The 21,678-nt window shown below is 51.3% G+C and overlaps 1 protein-coding gene across 2 annotated transcripts; it reads left to right on the top strand.

Moving 5' to 3' along the window:
• The first annotated feature begins 2,980 nt into the window (after positions 1–2,980).
• On the top strand, positions 2,981–21,350 carry EHD2 (EH domain containing 2). 2 transcript variants are annotated; one of them, XM_036746322.1, is made up of 6 exons: positions 2,981–3,148; positions 6,956–7,449; positions 7,822–7,919; positions 10,829–11,241; positions 13,358–13,522; positions 18,140–21,350. In XM_036746322.1, exons 2-6 carry the CDS (start codon positions 7,037–7,039, stop codon positions 18,686–18,688), a joined length of 1,638 nt encoding a protein of 545 aa, XP_036602217.1. In that variant the 5' UTR covers positions 2,981–3,148; positions 6,956–7,036; the 3' UTR covers positions 18,689–21,350. The 2 variants fall into 2 exon arrangements, with proteins under 2 accessions (XP_036602217.1, XP_036602218.1); XM_036746323.1 differs by having other exon boundaries at positions 3,015–3,148; positions 6,960–7,449.
• Positions 21,351–21,678: the final 328 nt, after the last annotated feature.

Genomic DNA, 21,678 nt, shown 5'->3' with positions numbered 1-21,678 from the left:
GGTTATAGCTGGAAAGCCTGCCTTCCAGGGTGCTTGTAAGTTTTAAAGGCAAAAATATCTGTAAAGTGTCTTCACAACACAAGAAAAGTCCTGGTTGTTATTAATGGCAGAATGAAATGTTCCCCACCACCCTCGTTTAGGGATTTCAGGCCATAGTATGAGTGCAGAACAGTTAGGAAATTCTGTTGTGTTTTGTTTCAGGGGGAGAGTAGCCTGGGGAAGGGGGAAGGCTCATTCTGGGGATCATTCTGGTCCTGTGTGGCTTCCCCGGAAGACAGTCTTAAAAGGAATAGATCCCTGAAGGTACAGGAATGGGATTCGTGGTTCGAAGCCCTTTCCCATGCACATACACACAGATAGCCCCTGGTCCCCTTGGGAGGCTTGGATGATTATCAAGCAGCCATATGGCTGACCTGGGTTCAAATCTGAGCGGTACCACTTATCACCTGTTTGACCCGGGACATGCCACTTAAGCACCACGGGCCTCAGTTTCTTCATCTGTAAAATGAAAGGGCTGGGCCAGCTGACTTGTCAGGACCATCCAGCTCTTAGAGCTTTGGCCCTAGAATATCAGAAAGAGGGTTGTAGGACTCAGGGCCACGTTTGGAGCTTGAAAGGCACTTCCAGACCCATTGAATCAACCCCCCAACCCCCTTGGCTTGACAGTGGAGGAAACAAAGGCCTTGTTAAATGACTTCTACAGATAATGGATAAAGTGGGATTTAAACCCAAATTTTCATGACTCTGAATCTGGTGCTTTATCTGGGCTGAAACCCCTAATTGGGATCAGTGCTGATATAATAAGGATGGGACTGGACTTGGGAATTGCATTCCCGGTGAGAAAACTCCCTCCGCCAAAGCAGAGCTGCCTTCCCTGCCATTGTAGTCGGAGTCACCTAGACAAACTTGCCCATGGTCACAGCCAGCCTGGGTCCAAAGCAGAGCTTGAGCCCAGGCCTTCCTGGGTCAGAGGCCAGCACTCTATCCACCAGTGGCAGATGTAAAAAGACCTAGAGGCAAGACTCTGGCCCTAGGGTGTGTGTGTAGGGGGGGGTTCCCTGAGGAGGGTCTCTGGGACAATGGTGACCTAGAAGTGACCAGAACAGCACAGAATGAGGCCTGGTGGTGTTGTGACCTTCACCCAGAGAGCCACAGAGGGCTCCCCCTCATGAAGATGTCAGCAAAGAAATTCAGCATGGATGGAGGGCAGTGCCGAGCTCTGGGGACCCTGAGACAAGAGGGAAAGGCTGTGCCTTTGAGGGGCTCACGTGATAATGGGGTCTGGGGTTCATCCAAAGTGGGGGACTACTTGGATGTTTACAAAGAACTTTGAGTATGTGAATAATAAAAATGCTATCAAAAGCTGTGTGTGTGTGTGTGTGTGTGTGTGTGTGTGTGTGTGTGTGTGACCTCACTTGCTTCTTACCTAGCTTTGTAAGATACATAGGGATGGTGGAGCAGGGGTATACAGAAAGGAGAGGTGGTGTCGAAGAGGACCAAAATGACATTACTATGCTGGAGTCAAGTTTCAGTGTGCCTGACTGTGGCTGATCAGACCAATAAGAGCTCAGAATGCTCTAGCACAGGTTGGGTACAAATAGTCTGTGTGAACATTTGGGGTGGATGCTCCAAACTTGCTCATCCTGCATTTCCTTTGAACTGTTTCAATTTTGCCTTGCTCATAGAGCACGGTACCTTCTCTGATGTGGGCACAGCATGCTGAGCGGTTCTGTGCCAGTGTCTCCCAGGTCACACAATCAATTCCAAAGTTCTTGAGAGAAACCTTGAGAGTGTCCCTGTATTGCTTCATATGCCCTGTGTGAGTTCTCCATAAAGTAATCTTTTTTGCAAACATACATTTTGCATTCAAACAATGTGGCCAGCCCATTGGAGCTGCGCTCTCTGAAGCAGAGTTTGAACACTTGGCAGTTTAGTTTGAGCAAGGACCTCAGTGTCTGGTACCTTATCATGCCAGGTGATCTTCAGAATCTTCCTAAGGGGAGAGACAGAGAGACAGCAAGTGACAGAGAGCGAGACAGAGACAGAGAGACACACAGAGAAGAGACAGAGACACAGAGAGAAAAGAGAAAGAGAGAGAGGGAAAGAATCAATATCACCATTTGCAGAATAAATATAAATGTGAGATGAGTCTCTCACCCTTTCAGCTGGGCAGAACCAATTTTATCTCCCTTTAATTCTAGAAGCGAGGGCTAATCTAACCTATATGGAATCGTTGCACGAATCTTCTCCGTTAACTTTGGGTCCTTATTTCCACATAGCAACAGATACTGATTATGATCCTACAGGTAACTTCCCCACTTTTTTTTTTGAACCAGACCTAAGGTTTAATTGGCAGAGGGAGCTCCCAGTGAAGAAACTCCGTCTATCACATTTTTTTAACTAGTTTTTACATCCCCAGAGCTTAGCACAGTGTCTGACACATAGTAAGTTCTGAATTAATCCATCCATCCATTCTTCCTTCCTTCCTCTCTTCCTTCCTTCCCAGAGGTCAAGGGACTTGCCCAAGGTCACCTAGGTAGTGCCTGTGTCAGAAGAAGGATTGGAACCTTGGTGTTCCTGACTTCGAGGCTTGCTCTCTAGCCCCACTTTACAGATGAGCAAACCAAGACTCAGATCATTTGACTGCGGAGGAGTCACACAGCAGTCCTGTGTGGGAAGTGATCTTCACACCCAGGTGTCTCTAGTGCTCCCTTTGCTCCCCATGCTGTCTCAGAAGACCGGTGCTCGAAGAGAGAAAGACGAGAGGAGAGACACGAGGAAGGGAGGGAGGGAGGGAGGGAGAGGGACCGAAACAGAGACAGACGCTAAGTGGCAAAGTCGGGAAAGAGGCTGAGCTGCCCACCAGGGGGCGGCAGAGGCCGGGGTGGGGGCCCGCTGGGGAGGGGAGGACGGCAGAGGGGAGGGGAGGGTGCGGTGACCCTCCCAGCCCCTCCCTCCCTCCCTCCCTCCTTCTCTCCGCCCCGCCCGCCCTGGCTCAGACAGAGACAGAACAGCGAACAGCAGCCGCGCCCAGTGCCCCCTGCCCAGCCTAGTCCAGCGGGGACCCCCATAGGACAAGACAGGACAAGACAGGACAAGGCAGGACAGGACAGGTCCTTGCGGCTTCCCGCCTGCGCCTCCCTGTTTGGTGGGTACCTACTCCGCCCTCTCCATCCCACCCCCCCATGCCTCAGTCTCCCGGCTTTCCTCCCAGCCTTTCTTTTCTCCCAGCCTCCCCTTTCCCCCAATGCCATCTTCCCTCCACCTCCCCCGTCCCTTCTGGTCCCTTCCAGTGCCTTCAGCCTCGCCAGGCGCTCGGAGTTCTCCCTGCCCCGCCCCAGGCTCCCCACACTCCCCCGCCGGGCACTGATTCTGCTTTTAGAACCCAGGACCCAGCTCGGAGTCCGTATCTTCATAGGATAGCACAAGTAGCACGGAAGGGGACCTTAGAAGCGCCCAGACTCAACCCTCTCCCTTTACAGATGACGGAACTGTGGCACAGTTAAGTCATTTGATGAAGTTAACGCGGCTAGGGTCTGGCTGACACAGGCTTTGAATCCAAGTCTTCAGGACTCCAAGTAGCCCCTTCACCACGTCCTCCTCCTCCTCCTCTTCTTCCTCCTCCTAGGCCCATTCCTCTCCCTAGTCCCTCACCTGTGGAAAGCGCCGAACTCTGGAGTCAGAGGACCTGATTTAAATCTTGCTTCCGACATTTACTTTACTCCCTGTTAAATCAGATGGGCCCTGAGATCTCTTCCAGCTCCCGGGTCCCCTTTCTGTGTGTCCCTCTCTCTCCTCCTCCGGGCAGGCCTTAGGGCCCTCTCTTCCATCATAGGGCCACTTCCGCACAGTTGCCTTCTGTTCATCCATCAGCTTCCTTCTCTCCCTGGTTTCCACTCCTTGTCCAGGCAGCCCTTACACGTCCTCTCCCTTCTGTCCTCCTCTTCCTCCTTCCCGCCCCAGGTAATCTCCCCTCCCCCATCAGCTCCCACCTCTCAGTCTTCCCTGGTCTCTCCTGGTCCAATCTCCATCCCGATTCCTCTGACGGAGTCTAGTCGGAGGATCTTAGCAGTACAGTGTACTGCCTTCTCTGTACCCTTGCCTCCTTCAGAGGGCCTTCTGCCCTTATTTCTTCTCTTTCTGTCCACAATGTCCTCTCGCCCCCTCGTATCTCCTCTATCCTCCCCTGGCCCCACTCGCTTCTCCCGGTAACCCCCAGTACAACTTCTCTTAGGTTTTAGACCTTAGAGACAATAATATCCACCTCCTGCCTCTTCATCCAACAGATGAGAAAACTGAAGCCCAGTGAGGAGGGGAGAAGGAAGGGGAGGAGGGGAGAAGCAGGGCAAGAGTATGACAGAGAAGAAGAAAGCTGGAAGAGAAGGGGGAAGAGAAAAGCAAGTGAGATGAGGAGAGGGTCTGTGGGGAATGCAGGGGAATGCAGGGGGAACTCAAGCACAGCCTGGTGGCAAGAAGGGAGGCCTGGGGGAGAAGCAGGCAAAGACTCTCCACTGTGCATCGGATGAAGGCGTTGCTTTGCCCAATGGCTCCTTCCACTAATGAAATCTCAGGTCCAATCCCCAACCCAACTCCTTTGACTGACTATAGTCAATGGAGTTGACTTGCCTGTACCCCTTCCCTGTCCCAGCGGCCCTCCATCAGAGAAATTATCGCATCTGAAGCAAAAACAAGGGATAGGGTGGGGAACTGTAGAAGTCCAGAGGACAGCTCATGGGAGATGCAGTGACATCAAGAGAGAGGGCAACCTGTTTCCCTGACTCCCAAGGGGTCAGGATTGGAAGTGGGTCCAAGAATAGGGGTACCATGCTTGATGGTCTGAGTAGGGGCCCATCACTCTGGTGGGAATAAATAGGAAGCAGAGCCCTTAGAGGAAGTATGCCACCCCCTCCCCATTAGACTGTAAACTCCTTGAGAGAAAGGACTGTTTTTTGCCTTTCTTTGAATCCCCTGCACTTAGCACAGTATCTGGTTCATAGTAGTTGCTTAATAAATACTTGTTGACTGACTGGTACACTGAGGCAAAAGCCTCCTCACTCTATGCTAGCTATAGCTCTGCCTTTCATCAACTCTTTTCCTGACCCATCTCTCCTCCAGGTAGCCCTCCAGCTCTCTGTTCCCTATATCCCTTCTCTTCCTCCAATCCACTCTCATTCCTCCATGCATCTTCTCCTTGGCCCCTCCTCTTCCTTTGGCCATCCATTCATCCATCCATCTTCTATTTCTTTCTCCCAGGCAGCCTTCTATTCATCCTCTCTCTCTGTTTCTCTGTCTCTTGTCTTTCTGTATGTCTCTCTCTCTGTCTCTATCTGAGTCTGTCTCTCTGTCCCTGTCCTCTGTCCCTGTCTCTCTGTCTCTGTCTCTGTCTGTCTGTCTGTGTCTGTCTGTCTCTGTCTCTGTCTCTCTCTCTCTCTGTCTCTATCTGAGTCTGTCTCTCTGTCCCTGTCTCTCTGTCTCTGTCTCTGTCTGTCTGTCTGTCTGTCTCTGTCTGTCTCTGTCTCTCTCTCTCTGTCTCTCTCTCTGTCTTTCTCTCTCTCTCTCTCTGTTTCTATCTGAGTCTGTCGCTCTGTCCCTGTCTCTCTGTCTCTGTCTGTCTGTCTCTGTCTCTGTCTCTGTCTCTCTCTCTCTCTCTGTCTTTCTCTCTCTCTCTCTCTGTCTGTCTCTCTCTCTCTCTCTCTCTCTCTCTCTCTCTCTCTCTGTCTCTCTCTCTCTCTCTCCTCCCCTTCCAGAAAGCCCTCAGCTTCTCAGAACTGTGAGGGTTCTCAAAGACAACTGAACCCAACCTACATACGAATGAAAAACCCCTTTGCAAAAAGAGCAACCTAGGAATAATGCCCCATCCCAAAGATTCTTACCTGGTTAAAAAAGGCAGGCATTTTAGCCACTCATCCAAGAGACTGAAGAGCAGTCAGTACCAAAGTGTAACAGCAGCTCCATGACGAGTGCTTGAATCATTTCTTTCTGAACCCCATCCAAACATATAAGGACACAACAATGGTAGTAACCCTAACTTTAATAATAATAACGCAAACCCAGCTGGTGCTTTGGCGTTTCCGGGGTGCTTGGTTCATGAGAACCATGTGAGGCAAGCAGTGCCAATAATCGCATCCCCGTTTGTTCTGATGAGGAAACTGATGAATTTGGGAGAAGTTAAGTGACTTTAGCTATAGTCGCATTAAACTTCCTCTTCCCTGGGGCAGTGTGTTCCCTCAGCTCTAATCACTATGGCGTTTTCCCCTGATATCCAGCCTGAATCGCCCTCTCCAGAGCTTCCACCCCCAGCAATTAGTTTTGCTACTTGGAGCCAGGCAGAATAAACTTGGGCCCTCAGCCACAAGACCATCCAAGATATGTTTCCCCTAAGTCTCCTGTTCTAACCATTCCAAGTTCTTCCCATCAGTTTACATGAGGGATGCATGAGTTCCAGGCCCTTTGCAATCCTCACTACCCTTTCCTGGCCACCCTCCAGATTAGCTGTGGCACCCACAGTACTTCTGACGTGATCTGGCTCCATCCCTCCCTCCTGCTGCTGGGTGCTATGGTCTTAGTGCAGACCAAAATCCCCTCAACTTTTTGATTCAGAATGGAGGGACCAGTATCTTCTATTCGTTAGTTCAGGGACTCTTCTACTTATCAATTTATTATAATAATTGATAACAATAATAATAGCCAGCATTTATACAGCAGCACTTTAAAGTTTGCCAGCACTTTACAAATATGTGATCCTAACACAATCCTGGGAGATAGGTGTGAAGGGAGCCTCGTTTTTTGGAAGTTCGGAGAGAGTGAGGGGTTTGCTCAGATCATGCAGCTAGGAAAGGGGAGGCAGTATATGAAGCCGTATCTATCCTGATTCCAAAGCCAGCATGCTATCCACCGCACCACCAAGGAGCCTGCAAATAAATGCATTCATCCTTCTGATCCCATCTTCCTCCAGGTAGTCCTCCATCCATCCATCTGCGGGCCTACCCTTGGATTTGTGGGTCCAGCTGTCATCTCTTCAGTGGGAGCTCACACCATGTTTAGCTGGCTGAAGCGTGGGGGAGGCGGGGCAGCCCGGGGCCAGCGGGCTGAGGCCATCCGCACGGTGACCACTGCGCTCAAGGATTTGTACCGAGCCAAGCTGCTGCCACTGGAAGAACATTACCGCTTCGGGTCCTTCCACTCGCCGGCCCTGGAGGATGCCGATTTCGAGGGCAAGCCCATGGTGCTTGTGGCCGGCCAATACAGCACAGGCAAGACCAGCTTCATTCAGTACCTGCTGGAGCAGGAGGTTCCGGGCTCTCGAGTGGGGCCTGAGCCCACAACTGACTGCTTCGTGGCTGTCATGCATGGTGAGACGGAGGGCACCATGCCTGGCAATGCCCTCGTCGTTGACCCGGACAAGCCCTTCCGCAAACTCAACCCCTTTGGGAACACCTTCCTCAACAGGTGCTCCTCTTCTCCCTGCCCCCATCCTCACCCCACTTCTTTCCCATAATATTTATTTTCCTGCTTCCCCCCCAAGACTTCCCTTGTCCTCTCCTCTGTCCACAAGTTCTCCCCAACTTGGCCCTTCCTTCCTTCCTTGGTTTCTCCCACAGATCCTCTCCCCCCTTCTCGCTTCCCCCAAATTCTTTCCCCCCTCCTTATTCTTTCCTTTTTCTCCTTTCTCTCCTTCCCATTCCCCTTCTCTCTCTGACTTCCTCTCTTCTCCCTTTCAGTTCTGTCCCATCCCACTGATCCTCCTTCTTGCCAGATCCTTCGTTTTCTCCACCTGGCTCCCTCCCCCTGACCCTAGGCCATCTCTGTTCTTCTCCCCAGGTTCATGTGTGCTCATCTCCCCAACCAAGTCCTAGAGAGCATCAGCATCATTGACACCCCGGGCATCCTTTCGGGGGCAAAGCAGAGGGTGAGCCGAGGTAAGGCCTGGAGGGGGAGGTGGATGGGGGGAGGAGTGGGGCTGGTGAGGGCAGAGCTGGGAGCCCAGAGACCTGGGTCTGGGGAGGAGAAGTGGCCCCAGGCCCAGACACTGATGTAGCCCCTGGGGGGAGGGCTGAGCCCTGGACACCTGGAGTGTCCTCCTGGTGGGGCCATGCTAACAGCCCAGACCTCCAGGTTCTCTGGGAGTCGCTGTTGCACTGGGGCAACAGTGACTAGTACTGGTCTCCTAGAGGCCCAGGGCACAGTGAGTTGGAGGAGGGCAGCTAGGCAGGCAGGAACTGGGAGCAGTGCAGGGGAGGATGGGATGCCATGTTGGGGCATGTAGATCCTGGGGAGTGGAACTGAACACGTGTGAGGAGTCAAGGCCTAGATAGCGTGTCCAGGCCTAGGCAGAGAAAGTAAGAGAGAGAGCCAGAGGTGGGTGGGGAGACAAGGACAGACAGATAGACAGAGACATAGAATAGGGAGAGATAGAGACAGAAAGAAGGAAGAAGGCAAAGGAGAGAATGATGTTAGAACAGAGACCAAAAGAGAGTGGATAGAAGACCAAGGAATGACCCATAGAGAGAAAAGAGTGAGAGACAGAGACGGAGAGCTTCGGAAATACTGGAGGAGACTGAGGGAGAGCTGAGAGAGACAGAGACACAGAGACATAGAGAGAGGCAAAGAGAGGGGGGATGACAGAGAGAGAGAGACAGAGACAGAGAGACACAGAGAGGCAGAGACATACAGAAACACAGAGAGATAAAGAGATGGGGGGTGAGAGAGACAGGGAGAGGGAGAAGGGAAGACAGAGACAGACAGAGACAAGGAGAGAGACAGAGACAGAGAGACAGAAAGGGGAGGGGAGAAAGGGAGGGAGGGGGAGAGAGGCGGGGGGGGGGCGGGGAGAGAGAGAGAGAGAAAGAGAAGAGGGGGAGCCAGAGCAGAGCAGAGGCTGGTGGGAGGTTGGAGCGGGGAAGGGGAAGGGGGGGAGGTGAGGTTGGTTCCCTATGGGGCCCAGATGTGGGGGGTGGAGCTCCCCTCTCCCTTGGCTGGGCGGGACAGACTTGGGTCCTGGGTGGGGGCCAGGCCCTTGGTGGAATTTATAAACAGCTGGTGGGGGGGGTGAATTCCTGCAAAGGCCTCTCAGACCATAAGAGGAGCCAGGCCCTGGGCTGAGCCAGGGCAGGCGGGGCTGGAATGTGGGAACATCCATGGGCCAGCCTCTCTTTCCTTCACCCTAGCCGGGTCTCCCCCAGTGCTCTGATTTCTTCATCAGGTCTCTCAATCACCATGTTCTCCTCATGTCTCTATCACACATTATTAGACTGTATCTGAACATTGATGAACAGAGACGGAGAGCTTCGGAAATACTGGAGGAGACTGAGGGAGAGCTGAGAGAGACAGAGACACAGAGACATAGAGAGAGGCAAAGAGAGGGGGGATGACAGAGAGAGAGAGAGACAGAGAGACAGAGAGACACAGAGAGGCAGAGACATACAGAAACACAGAGAGATAAAGAGATGGGGGGTGAGAGAGACAGGGAGAGGGAGAAGGGAAGACAGAGACAGACAGAGACAAGGAGGAGAGGCAGGGCGGAGAGACCCACCACACCCACCACAGCTGGATAGCATGGTGGTCTACATACTTGGGTTCCCCTGTCCCTGCTCCTCTGTGTGTTCTGAGATCCTGGGCCTGCCAGGGGATGGTTAGAGGGAGAAGGGGGAGCATAGGTGTCTGGGGCAGAGGGAACAGAGAAGGAGGGACATATATTTTCTGGCTGTTGGCCTAAAGATGGGAGGGGGGTGCTGAGGGCAAGGGAGGGTTAATGTGTCCCTGGCCCTGAGCCCAGGCTGTCCCAAGAGGGAGGGAGGCAAAGGCTGGAGGCATCTGGAGAAGAGATTGGGAAGAACTTGCCAGGTGGGGGTGAGGAGGGAAGGAATTCCTGTTCTATCCTGCCCCCCCCAACATCTACTGGGGTTTGGGATCAGGTGGGCTCTGAGCAAGGGGAAGATAAGAGGGATCAGGAAAGAAGCCAGGGGCTAGCACGGTTCCCTGTGTGTGTCTGTCTCTGTGTGGGTCTAGTGTCCCTGGGTGTGTTTACGTGTCTGACTCGGTGTGTTTCCCCAGCGGTCTCCGTCTCCCTGGTTCCTTGGTCAGTCAGTGGTATGGCCTGACTCAGTCCTCAGTGTTCCCTCCTACCTTCCTTTCCTCCCTGTGAGGCACATTTTCCAGGACTCTGTGTGTTACTGTGCTGGGATGGTTATATGTGTTTAGGGGGGAGGAAGGGCTGGGGAAAAGTGGGGGTGGGTCCCTGATGACCTGATCCCTTCATCCTCTCCAGAACAATGACTTCCAGATACTGCCCCCTTCCATTCTCACACTCTAGGCCTGGGAAGGGGTGGGGGGAGGCCTCCCTGGAGGACGGGGCAAGCTGGGCTGGACACCAATGGGAAGGACCCTTTCTGTGCACTCTGAGAGGTCCTCCTGAAGTCTGACTTTGGGACCCTGGCCTCCCTTCTCCTGGCTTCTGTGTCCAGGGATTGTGTATTAAGAATTCAAACAGAGAAGGCAGGGTGGGGGTCTGACAGGGCCTTCCAAACTCTAGACTCACTCCCTGCAGAAGGAAACATTAACAACCACCAGAAGGAACAATGGATTCCTGCCCTAAAGTTCTGGCAGGCTCCTGAGGGGAGGAGACAGGAGGTGCTAAAGGGGGGGGGGAGATGGTGGATATTCCCACAATCCCTCTAGGCCCTCTGGGGTCAGCCCAGGAGGTCAGGGCTAGAGATGCTTCTCCAATCCAGGAGGGCTCCCTAGAGAGAGGAATTTAATCCAAGCAGGCTCCCTGGAGGCAGCAGTGGCAGAGGCAGCCAGAGTGCCATGAACTCTTGTCTCCTCCTAGGCTACGACTTCCCTGCTGTCCTGCGCTGGTTTGCTGAGCGAGTGGACCTGATCATTCTCCTCTTTGACGCCCACAAGTTGGAGATCTCTGATGAGTTCTCTGAGGCCATCGGGGCCCTGCGAGGCCATGAGGACAAGATCCGGGTGGTCCTCAACAAAGCAGACCTGGTGGAGACGCAGCAACTGATGCGCGTCTATGGGGCACTCATGTGGGCACTGGGCCGCGTGGTGGGGGCCCCCGAGGTCCTGCGGGTCTACATCGGCAGCTTCTGGGCGCAACCCCTGCTCGTGCCTGACAACAGGCGCCTTTTTGAGCTGGAGGAGCAGGACCTTTTCAGGGACATCCAGGCCCTGCCTCGACACGCGGCTCTGCGTCGGCTCAATGACCTGGTCAAGCGGGCCCGCCTTGTCAGGGTGAGCCCTGGGTCCTCGTTATGGGAGTCAGGGGGTGCAGAGAGGAGAGCCTGGAGGGCTGCCCAGAGGAGGAGAGTCCTAAGGTAGAGAGTCAGGAGGGCCCAGGGAGAAGAGCCTAGGGGGCTGCCTGAAGGAGGAGAGTCCTGAGGTGGGGAGTCAGGAGGGCCAGGGAGAAGAGTCCAGGGGGCTGCCTGGAGAAGGGAGTAATAGAGATCAAAGACAAGAGGAACCAACAGATACTCTCTTCCCTCAGTGTGCAGGAGGGCTCCCTTCTCCACCACCGCCCAATCCTGTCTGGATGGATGCGTGGACTGAGTTCAAAAGAGGTTTAGGCTTAGGTCAGACTATCCTGTGTGTCCCTCTGTCTCAGTCTCCACTTCTGTCTCATAGGGTGGAGGTGACTGGAGGCGTCCTGGACACCTGGGTCTCCTCCCCTCTCAGGAGGCGGCTCCGGAAACCCCGGAGTCCGGGAGCCAGCTCTCCCTCCCCCCTTATCTCTTCCCGGCACCTTTCCCTCCTTCCTGCCTGTGAAAGCCATCAGTCCCCCTCTCCCTCCCCACACCAGCTCCCTGCCAGATTTCTCTGCCTTTCCCCCATCGCAGGAGAAAGCTCGCCTGACCTCATTCCCTGCTCCCCACTGCCCCCCCAAATCCTGCCCCCCATATCATTGCCCTCCCTACAGCCATGGTCCCCCGCCTCAGGAAGGTCTCCACGTCCACTCAGGCACTCTCTCCCTCCCTGGGGTACAGAGTGAGCCCTGGGCTGCCTCCTGGAGGGACCCTGGAGGATTCTCACTGGATCCCCTGGGCAGGAGGTGAAGGTGGGGAAGCTCATCTCCCTGCCTAGGTGAGGAGGCATTGGGTGGAAGGAGACTGAATTTGGAGTCCATTCAGGTCTCAGCCTTTGGCTAGTCCTTTCCCCTCCACGAGCCTCTGTCTATCCATAAAATGAAGGTGCTGCACCAGATGGTTTGGATCAGGTCCCATCTGGCTCTGAATCCAATGATCAGATAAGATAATGTAAAGTTCCTCATAGGACAGCTAGGTTGCACAGGAGTCAGGAAGACTCAAGTTCAAATCCAGCCTCAGATACTTCCTAGCTGTGTGACCCTGGGCAAGTCACTTCACTTTGTTTGCCTCAGTTTCCTCATCTGTAAAATGAGCTGGAGAAGAAAATGGCAAACCACTCTAGTATCTCTGCTGAGAAAACCCCAAATGGGGTCATGGAGAGTCAGACATGACTGAAACAACCAAACAACAAAAAAGTTATTTGCAAATCTTAATGCGTTCTCATACTATGAATGGTCTACATTGGCTCAAATGATATCTCTGAAAGATTTGTTGTTTCTGATTATAAATAATGATATTATTATTCTGTATTACGAGAGGAGCAGTGCGATGTCATGAAGGGAGCTGGATTGGGAACCAGAAGATCTGAGTGGAAATTCTGCCTCTGACACACCCCAGCTGGTGGCTGGGCGGCTCTGGGCACAACTCTTTTAGACCAGGACTTTCACCGAAAGTGCTGCTTGTATTGTTAGAGGGAGTATCCTCACCTGGGAAGTCCTTCTCTCACTGAAATCATGGGTCCAGTCACTATGCTCAACTTATTAAGATCCTTCCTATGACTTTTTTGGTATGGGGAACTCCCGGGTGAGGAAAGTCCATCTGCCACTTCAGGTGTGGGTCCTCTCTCTGCAATTGATGGTTCTAGAGCAGGTTCCCCACCCCTGTCCTAGAGAGTTTCCTGGAGCCCGGAGTAGTGAAATGATTTGCCAGGGTCACACAGAGGGTGTCTTTCTGATTCCATGGCCAGCTCTCAGGTGTACCACACCTCTGCGTTCCTGGTGCTTATCTTATAAAGATGGAGACAGAGACACAAACCCCTGCCCCTTTTCTTCCTGGAGATGGGAAGGAGGCTGCTCCCTTCCCATCCTGCTCCATGGCCCCGCCCTTTGCTCTGGATCAGTCTCAATGAGGGGTGAACTATGGAAGAGAGCAGCACTTATTAAGAGTGCCCATTGTGTGCCTGGCACTTTACAAATAGGATCTTGATTTCCTGGGCTGGCGTCTGGAGTGGGGCTGGGTGAGTGAACCTACTGCCTGCTTACCCCCAGGTGCACGCCTACATCATCAGCTACCTGAAGAAGGAGATGCCTTCTGTGTTTGGGAAGGAGAATAAGAAGAAGCAGCTTATTACTAACCTGCCCGTCATCTTTGCCAAGATCCAACTGGAGCATCATATCTCCCCGGGAGACTTCCCCGACTGTGAGAAGATGCAGGTCAGTGGGGCAAAGGGATGGATAATGCAAAGCAAGGCCTGCCCTTAGGAGAGAGGAGGGGGGTGGGGGGAGTCTCAGAGGACTTCTTGAAGGAAGAGGAGGAGTGATCTGGGGGAGCTTCCTGGAGGAGGAGGTAGGTTGATGTTGAGGGCAATAGCTGGAGGAAGAACTGGTGAGGTGGCTTGGTGATCTCTGAATTAGAAAATTTGAGCATTGGACAAGACCTCCATGGCCATCCAGTCCAACCTATACACCAAAGGAACACCCAGGATAATGTACCTGGTAGGAGGTCATCCAGCTTCCAAAGACCGCCAAGGAGGGAGAATTTGCTTCCTCTAGGGGTAACTCATTCCCCTTTGGGGCAGCAATTGTTGTTAGAAAGCCTCTTCTGATATGGAGACTCAATTGGCTTCTTTGCAACCCATTGTTCCTGGTTCCGCCCTTTGGAGCCAAACTAAACAAGCTGCATCCCTCCCCAACACAACAAGGCCCTTCAAAGATTCGTAGACACCTCATGTGTTCCCTGAGTCTTCTTGTCTTCAAATGAAATACCCTTAGTTCCTTCAGCTGATCCTCCTGTGTCCTGGACTGAAGGCCCTTTGCCGTATTGATTGCCTACTCCTTGACACCTTCCAGCTTGTCAAAATCTATCTTAAAACATGGTACCCAGGTCTCCAGGTGAGGTCTAAGAAGAGCAGAGTACTGAGGGACCATTGTTTCCCTATTCCTGGAAGCTCTGTCCCTCTTACTGCTGCCTAGATTTGCATTCACTTTCTTGGCTGCTGTCACTTGTACTGAGCTTGTGGGCCCCTATAACTCTCAGATTCTTTTCAGGACAACTGCTGTCTTTCCACACCTCCCCCATCTTAAGCTTGTGAAGTTGATTTCTGTTATTCAAGTACAACACTTATTTCCCTGCTGAATTTCATCTTCTCTGATTCAGCCCTGTCCTCTTGTGGCCCTTCAAGATCTCGTTGGACTGTGGCAGTTACCCAGTGTGTTAAATCTCCTTTTCAGCTTCTGTCTTCTTCACAGTTGATGAGAGTGCCTAACCCTAACACTCTGTCCCTTTAAGTCATTGATAAAAATATTAGATGTCATAGACTCAAGTACCAATCCCTGGAACACTCCAAAGGAAACCTCCCATAGACACTGACATGGAACCAGTAACAACCCTTTTCTACCCTATCCATATCATTTTCTAAGCCATATGTTTTCTGCAAGAATGGTATGAAATCCTTTATGAAAAGCTTTGCTGAAACCCAGATAAACTGTAGCCACAGCATCCCCCTCATCTACTAGTTTATTCATTCTGTCAAAAAGAAAGTAGCATTAGTCCAGTGTGGCCTGTCCATGTTGTCTCTTGGTGATTGCTGCTTCACTTTTCGGACATTTGCCCACCATCTATTTTTTTCCTTAAGAGTATTTTTTTCCAATTACATGTAAAGATAGTTTTCAACATTCATTTTTTGGTTGATAATCATTTTTTATTTTATATTTAAAAATTGATTTATTTTTAGTTTTCAACATTCACTTTTATAAAATTTTGAGTTCTAAATTTTTCCCCTTCCCTTCCCTCTCCCCTCCCCGGGACAGTAAGCAATCTGATATAGGTTATACATGTACAATCATGTTAAATGTACTCCAGCGTTAGTTGTGTTGTAAAAGATGAATCAGAACAAAAGGGAAAAACCATGAGAAAGAAAAAAAAAAACAAAAAAAGTGAAAATTGTATGTTTTGATCAGCATCCAGATTCCATAGTTCTTTCTCTAGATGTGGTTAGCATTTTCCATCGAGAGTCTTTGGGAATTTGTCTTGGACCATTGCATTGCTGAGAAGAGCTTATATCACAGTTGATTATCGCACAATGTTGCTGTTACTGTTTACAACGTTCTCCTGGTTCTGCTCATTTCACTCAGCATCAGTTCATGTAAGTCTTTCTAGGTTTTGTGTACATGTGGGTCCTTTTCCTTTTTTGTGATCTCTTTGGGATACAAACCTAGCAGCAGTATTGCTGGATCAAAGTGTGTGCACAGTTTTATAGCCTTTTGGGCATAGTTCCAAATTGTGCTCCAGAATGGTTGGATCAGTTCACAACTCCACCAACAATGCACCAGTATTCCAATTTTCCCACACTTTCTCCAACATTTATCATTTTCCTTTGTTGTCATATTAGCCAATCTGATAGGTATGAGGTGGTATCTCAAAGTTGTTTTAATTTGTTTTTCTCTAATCAATAGTGATTTAGAGCATTTTAAAAAATTATGGATAGCTTTAATTTCTTCCTCTTCATATCCTTTGACCATTTATCAGTTAGGAAATCCATCATCTCTTTAGAGAGCTCTTCTAGAATTTTCACAGGATTTCACAGCAAACTCACTAGCCTTGTCTCTTCCCTTTTCTGAAAACTGGTTCGCTCTTTGGCCTTTTGGTACATCTTTTTTTTCAGACAAAGTTCTTCAAATGTCCCCAAGGGACTCAGCCATCCTAGATGCCAGGTCCTTCAGGACCCAAGGAAGGAGGTCATCTGGGCCAAGGGACTTGAATTCATCAAGGGTAGTGAGGGGCTCTCTCATTAACGATCTTGGTCATTTTTTAATTCTATCGATTCCAGTGTAAAAGTCACTGGTTTTGCAGAGGAAACAGGAGAAACTTAAGAGAGGATGCCACTTTGCTTTCTCTCTGTTGTTGGTTGTCATTGGCCCATCCATCCAAACAAAGCCTCTGATTCTTCTTTTTCTCCCAATATAACAAAAATGAACCAACTCCAAACCCCAATCCTGACCCTTTTCTGTTGTTCTTCCCTTCTCTCACCACCCTCAGCTCCTCCCAAACATTCTCATTCCTAACCATACTTTTACAAGATCATGCCGTGACCCTGTGCTTTCTTCCATTCCTTGGCCTTGCTTCCATTTTCTTTATGTTTCTTTCAAAATCTAAGTTAGTTGGAAACTTCCCTGAGCATCCTCACTGGTCATTACAGAGAAATCTCATTTTCCCCCTTGATGGATTTGTTTTCCCTTTGTGGGTTCAGAACAGCATCCTTGAGCATCTCCCATCTCTCTTGGGTGGTCTTTCCTTCATACATTTTAGGTCATGGGATCTCACCTATCTTTCCTCTGAACTCTTTGGAATCTGCTTTCCCCTCAATCAAAGGGGCATGTCAGACTGTTTCCTCTGCTCTATGACAAACTCTAGGAGGGAGTGGTTGCTTCCCCCCAGGGGTCCCTTCATTTCCACTCACTGTTCCTCCCCGTTAGGGATAATCAGATCCAGAATAGAATTTCCCCTTGTTGGTTCCTCCACTTTTTGAAAGCTGAAATAATCATTGAAGGCAATTCAATAAGTTATTTAGCTGTCCTGCTTTTGGTGGAGGAAGGGAGGGAGGAGTGGTCTATTTCCCGGGGTCCTCATCTATTTCCCCTTGCTGTCCATGTGGTCTGTAGTCCACTTGAATGATGAAATAAATCACTGCTATTTCTGCCTCCTCTGACCTTCACCCAGATACTTTTCTTTCTGTTTCCCCATCCTGCCCTCTGGGTCCTAGATCCCCTCACATAACTATACTTCCTTAATACACAATTATAATTCACCTTTTGTGTATCCTGTTACTTTGGAATGAAGTATCCTCATACAGAGCCATGGCCCAGTTGTGGGTTCTATCCCACTGAGTCTTAGTGATACCTACCTAAGGGTGTCCAATTTTCTTCCTTGGGTTGGAACTTCTAGGTCATCTGGCTTGCTGCCTAAACTTTGGGCATCTGTGGATGAACATGGGAGTCTGCTGGCTTTACTCCTGGGTCCTTTCTTGGATTTTGTATTTAGAGAATTTCGGGGTACTTCAGACACTCTCCTTCCTTCTTTGTAGTTCTCTCTATTTTATCAATGTTGGGGGGACCTCCACTGGCAGTCTTTTCCCTCCCATTCTTTCTCATTTAAAGATCAGAGAAGGAAGACTGGAGGAGGAGGAGCTGGGTGTCAGGCAGGGAAGGCAACCATGGGAATTTCCATAGGAATGTGGGATGCAGATTGGGATGGGTACAGTGACAACCTCTCCAGGCTTGAGGCTTGTCAGATTGGGGCCTATGTATCAGAGGGGGATGTAAGTGTCTGGAGGGGAGAAACAGAGGCCAGAGTGCAAAGGGACAGTGTCTGGAGACAGTGACACAGCCCAGGGGCCAAGGCCAGGGAACCGTCCAGTGGGCCCAGCCGGGTACTTCCTGCACCACTCTGCTCTCCTTTGTCCTTCCCTTCCCCTTCTCCTGCCCCTCTTCCATTTTTCCTCAGTCTTCCCCTATCCCTCTTCACCTTTAAACTCTCTCCTCCTTCCTTTGGCCTCTCCCCATACCCTTTCCCATTCCTCTCCTATTCCATGTCCATTCTTTCCCAGTCCTCTGCTGTCCCTCTGCCATTTGTCTTTCCTTGGTCCCCCCTGTCTTTCATCCCTGCTTTTCCTGAATCCTCCCTATCCCTTCTCCCTTCCCTCCTCCGCCTTTGCTGTGCCCCCTCTTGCCTCCTTTGTCTTTCCTCTGCCCCACCTCCATCCTTATTTCCTACCTCCCTCTGCTGCCTGTGGGACCCTGATTCTCTCTGACCCTCCTGGTCTCTCTGGGCAGGAACTCCTCATGGTTCATGATTTCACCAAGTTCCACTCTCTGAAACCAAAACTGTTGGAGGCCTTGGATGAAATGCTGACCCAGGACATCGCCAAGCTGATGCCCCTGCTCCGCCAGGAAGAGCTGGAGAGCCCCGAGGTGGGCGTGCAGGGGGGGGCCTTCGAGGGCACTCACATGGGTCCCTTCGTGGAGCTGGGTCCCGGAGAGGCCCTGGGCGAAGGCGGGGAAGAGGACGATGAAGCAGAGTGGGTGGTGACCAAGGACAAATCCAAATACGACGAGATCTTCTATAACCTGGCTCCGGCTGACGGCAAGCTCAGTGGCTCCAAGGCCAAGACATGGATGGTGGGCACCAAGCTTCCCAACTCGGTCCTGGGCCGCATTTGGAAGCTGAGTGATGTGGACCGCGACGGAATGCTGGATGATGAGGAGTTTGCCCTGGCCAGTCACCTCATCGAGGCCAAACTGGAGGGCCACGGGCTGCCCGCTGACCTGCCCCGGCACCTGGTGCCGCCCTCCAAACGCCGTCAAAAGGGCTCTGCCGAGTGAGGGTCTAGAAGGGGGCCTGCCTCTGGCTCTGTCTCCCTTGCGCCAAATTTGCTCCCTAACTCTGTTCCTCCACTTTTAGCTTGTGCCCCCCATGGCTTCTTCTCTGAACCCCTGATTGGTGTCCTTATGTCTTGATCTTTCTGGGCTCCCTTCTGTCTCCTCTGAATCTCCAGCTTACTATGTCTTGAGTTCTCTTCTTGTTTTCCTCTCTGAGCCATCTCTGAATTCTGTGAATCCCCATGACTTGCCTGCCCCAATCTGAACCCCCAAACTCTGAACTCTCATCTCTGAGGCCCCATCTCTTCCCCTCTCACATCCCAAAGTTCCTCCTCATCTCTGTCTCACTCTGAGCCCCCCTTTGTTTTTCTCCAAGCTTCTGATCTCTGTTAATATCTCTGCCCTTCCTTGGGTCTCCAGGATCTCTCTCTTAACCCCTAACTGCCTTCCCTGTCTATCCCAGAGTCTCCAGATCTGTTGTGCCTAACCCCCTGACCTGCAATGCCTCTCTCTGCCCTCTGAACCCTTTTCTCTCTGAACTCCCAAAGTGCTTGCCCATCCTTCCCCTCTGAGCCCCCATCTTGGTCTCCTTATGACTGCCAGTTTCTCCCTTGGAAGTTCTTTTCTCCCTGTCTGAGCCCCTAGATCTTCCCTACCGTGAGACCCAATCTTTGCCGCACTCAGAGACTTTCATCTTTCTCCCATCAGCCTCCCACTAGTTGGACACCCCTCCTGACCCATCATATCCCTCACTCTCCCTCATCAAACAGACTCTACCTTGCTCACACCTACCCCAAATGTGAATTATTATGCTTTTCCTCCTTCCTCGCCCTGGGGAAGTCTCTTCACACAGGCCTTATGAAAGGGACTTGCTTGGATTTCAGCTCTATGGACTAAAATACATCCTCTCCCCTCCTCCATCTCCACCTTAATCCTCAGCCTGTGATAGGTCTTCGGATTTAATAAGAAGTTGGGGGGGAGAGGAGAGGATTCCCTTCCATATATCCTACCCCCAACACACAGATAAATACCTCCTCTCCCAACACACACACACATAGTATAGTATAAGGACCAAGGTGAGGGGGTGATTCTGAGGTTTTAAGTATATGTGACATTATGTATGCGTTAAGTAGACGTAAGTGATTGAAGGCATGCTTCTAGCCCCCAGCTTGTTGACTACCCCATGAGTCCACATAGAAAGGACCAATAAGGGAACCCAGATTGACAGAATCAGTCCTAGACCCTCCCTCCTCCCCACCTATTCCTCTTAGGTGAGCCAGACAGGTCAGTGATTCAAGGGGCAGGACCAGGAGGGATGTGATTGCTCCAAAGCTAAGCTGGGGGAGAGTGATTTAGAGATGAGAGAGAATAAAGTTTCTTTCAGAGTTCTGGTCCTTGGTTCAGCCCCTCTGAGGCAGCTGGTCTGGAGACTACCCAGGGACTATTTGGAGTGGGGCTGGTTGGTGAGGTCCCCAGCAGGAGCTGGCTGGTTAGGAGGTCCAGGGGTCTGCCTCCTTCCCATCTATATTTAAATACTTTACCTAGGTCCTCCTAGCCTGTCTGATTAGTCTGTTTATAGAATTTAAGTGAAGAAAAGCCAGTCCTCCCAACAAGCTCTTTGGCCCATATCCGCCATATGGGATTTTTTTTGGGAGGGGGGGTCTTTATTTTGGTCGTGTATTTTCCCTCATCAGCTGACAGGACTAAGGGAGGAGTCCATCACCAAGTCCATGAGTCCATATTTAAGATGTCCAGACTTCTGAGGTGGATTTTACAGTAGCCATTTTTCTACTCTCCCTCCTTGACTCTGGCCCAGCTCTTACAGAAATGTGGAATCATAGATGGAGAGACGGAAGGGCCTTGGATATCCTCACATCCAACCTCTTTGTTTTACAGATGAGGCCGAGAGAGTTAAGTGACATGCCCATGGTTGCAAGGCTAGAAAGTTTGTGAGGCAGGATTTGAACCCAGGCCTTCCTGACTTGAAGAGCAATACTATTTAATCTCCTGCCTCTCCTAGAGCAGGGACCAGAGTCCATAGAGAGTAATCACCTGGTGTGTCCCCTGGGAAGGGCAGGGACCCAGATCCAGCTCCCTATCCCTTCCTGGAGGACCCTGAGATGGGAGTGGGGGAATCTGCAGGCCTTCCTTCCACCAAAATCCCACTCAGTGGGACACCCCACCTTTATACCTACCTACACACACACACACACACACACACACACACACACACACACACACGCTTAGAGATCCCCAGTAGACATTCTGTTCCTTATCTAGGCTGCTGGGGTAGGTATGGCAAGGCTGGCCCCTGAAGTGAAGCCTAGCCCCCCAGAGGGGTTGGGTGGATGAGGGGCTTGTATACCTCCCCCCCATGGGGTTTACTCCCATCTTTCTGGCCCAAGACTGCTCTGGTAAGGGAAGGGCAGCTGCTTGGTTTGTTTGCCAGACCTCTGAACAGTTGGGGGAAAAGATGTAGTTTCCAGGCCCAGAGACCGGCAAGGGAGAGAGACAGCCTGCAGCCATGGTCCTGAGATCAGCCTAGGGAAGGGGATGGTTCCCTGGCCTACCGCTCTGGCCGCGAGACCTCCTGGGGAGTTCCCTAGCCTCTGTGACATGTAAAAGGAGAGTGTGATGTTCAATAATAAAAATGCTTCTCACAGTTTGGCGGGCCTGGCCCTCCCTGTGTGGGGGGAGGGGGTGCCAGGGGTGCTGGTGACTCAGAGGGGCCGCCTGGCCTTAATGACTCAGGCCCGGGCGTACTGCCAGCTGGGACATATTTTCCAAAGAAAAGTTAACATTCTCTTCCCGCCCTCCACCCTCCTGTGGGACCCTCTGGCTCCACCCCATCCCAGCCCCTTTCCCCTCCCTGAGCCTGGGAACAGAGCCTGGTGGGGAATAGGGTCGTGGGCCAACTGGCCCCAGCCCAGCTTTGGGTGAGTGGGCAAAGCTGATGTGTGAATAGATGTGTGTGTACGTGTGTATGGAAGGGC

The sequence above is a fragment of the Trichosurus vulpecula genome, chromosome 2 (genome assembly GCF_011100635.1).
Source record: "Trichosurus vulpecula isolate mTriVul1 chromosome 2, mTriVul1.pri, whole genome shotgun sequence".
Lineage (NCBI taxonomy): Eukaryota > Metazoa > Chordata > Mammalia > Diprotodontia > Phalangeridae > Trichosurus > Trichosurus vulpecula.
This window is presented reverse-complemented; position numbering and strand designations above follow the sequence as displayed.

What these genes read in the sequence shown, in the direction of transcription:
- EHD2 (XM_036746322.1), top strand. Translation starts at nt 7,037, where the DNA reads ATGTTTAGCTGGCTGAAGCGTGGGGGAGGCGGGGCAGCCCGGGGCCAG. An exon ending in GGGAACACCTTCCTCAACAG is followed by an intron (nt 7,450 to 7,821) that starts GTGCTCCTCTTC and finishes TCTTCTCCCCAG; the next exon opens with GTTCATGTGTGCTCATCTCC. An exon ending in CCGACTGTGAGAAGATGCAG is followed by an intron (nt 13,523 to 18,139) that starts GTCAGTGGGGCA and finishes CTCTCTGGGCAG; the next exon opens with GAACTCCTCATGGTTCATGA.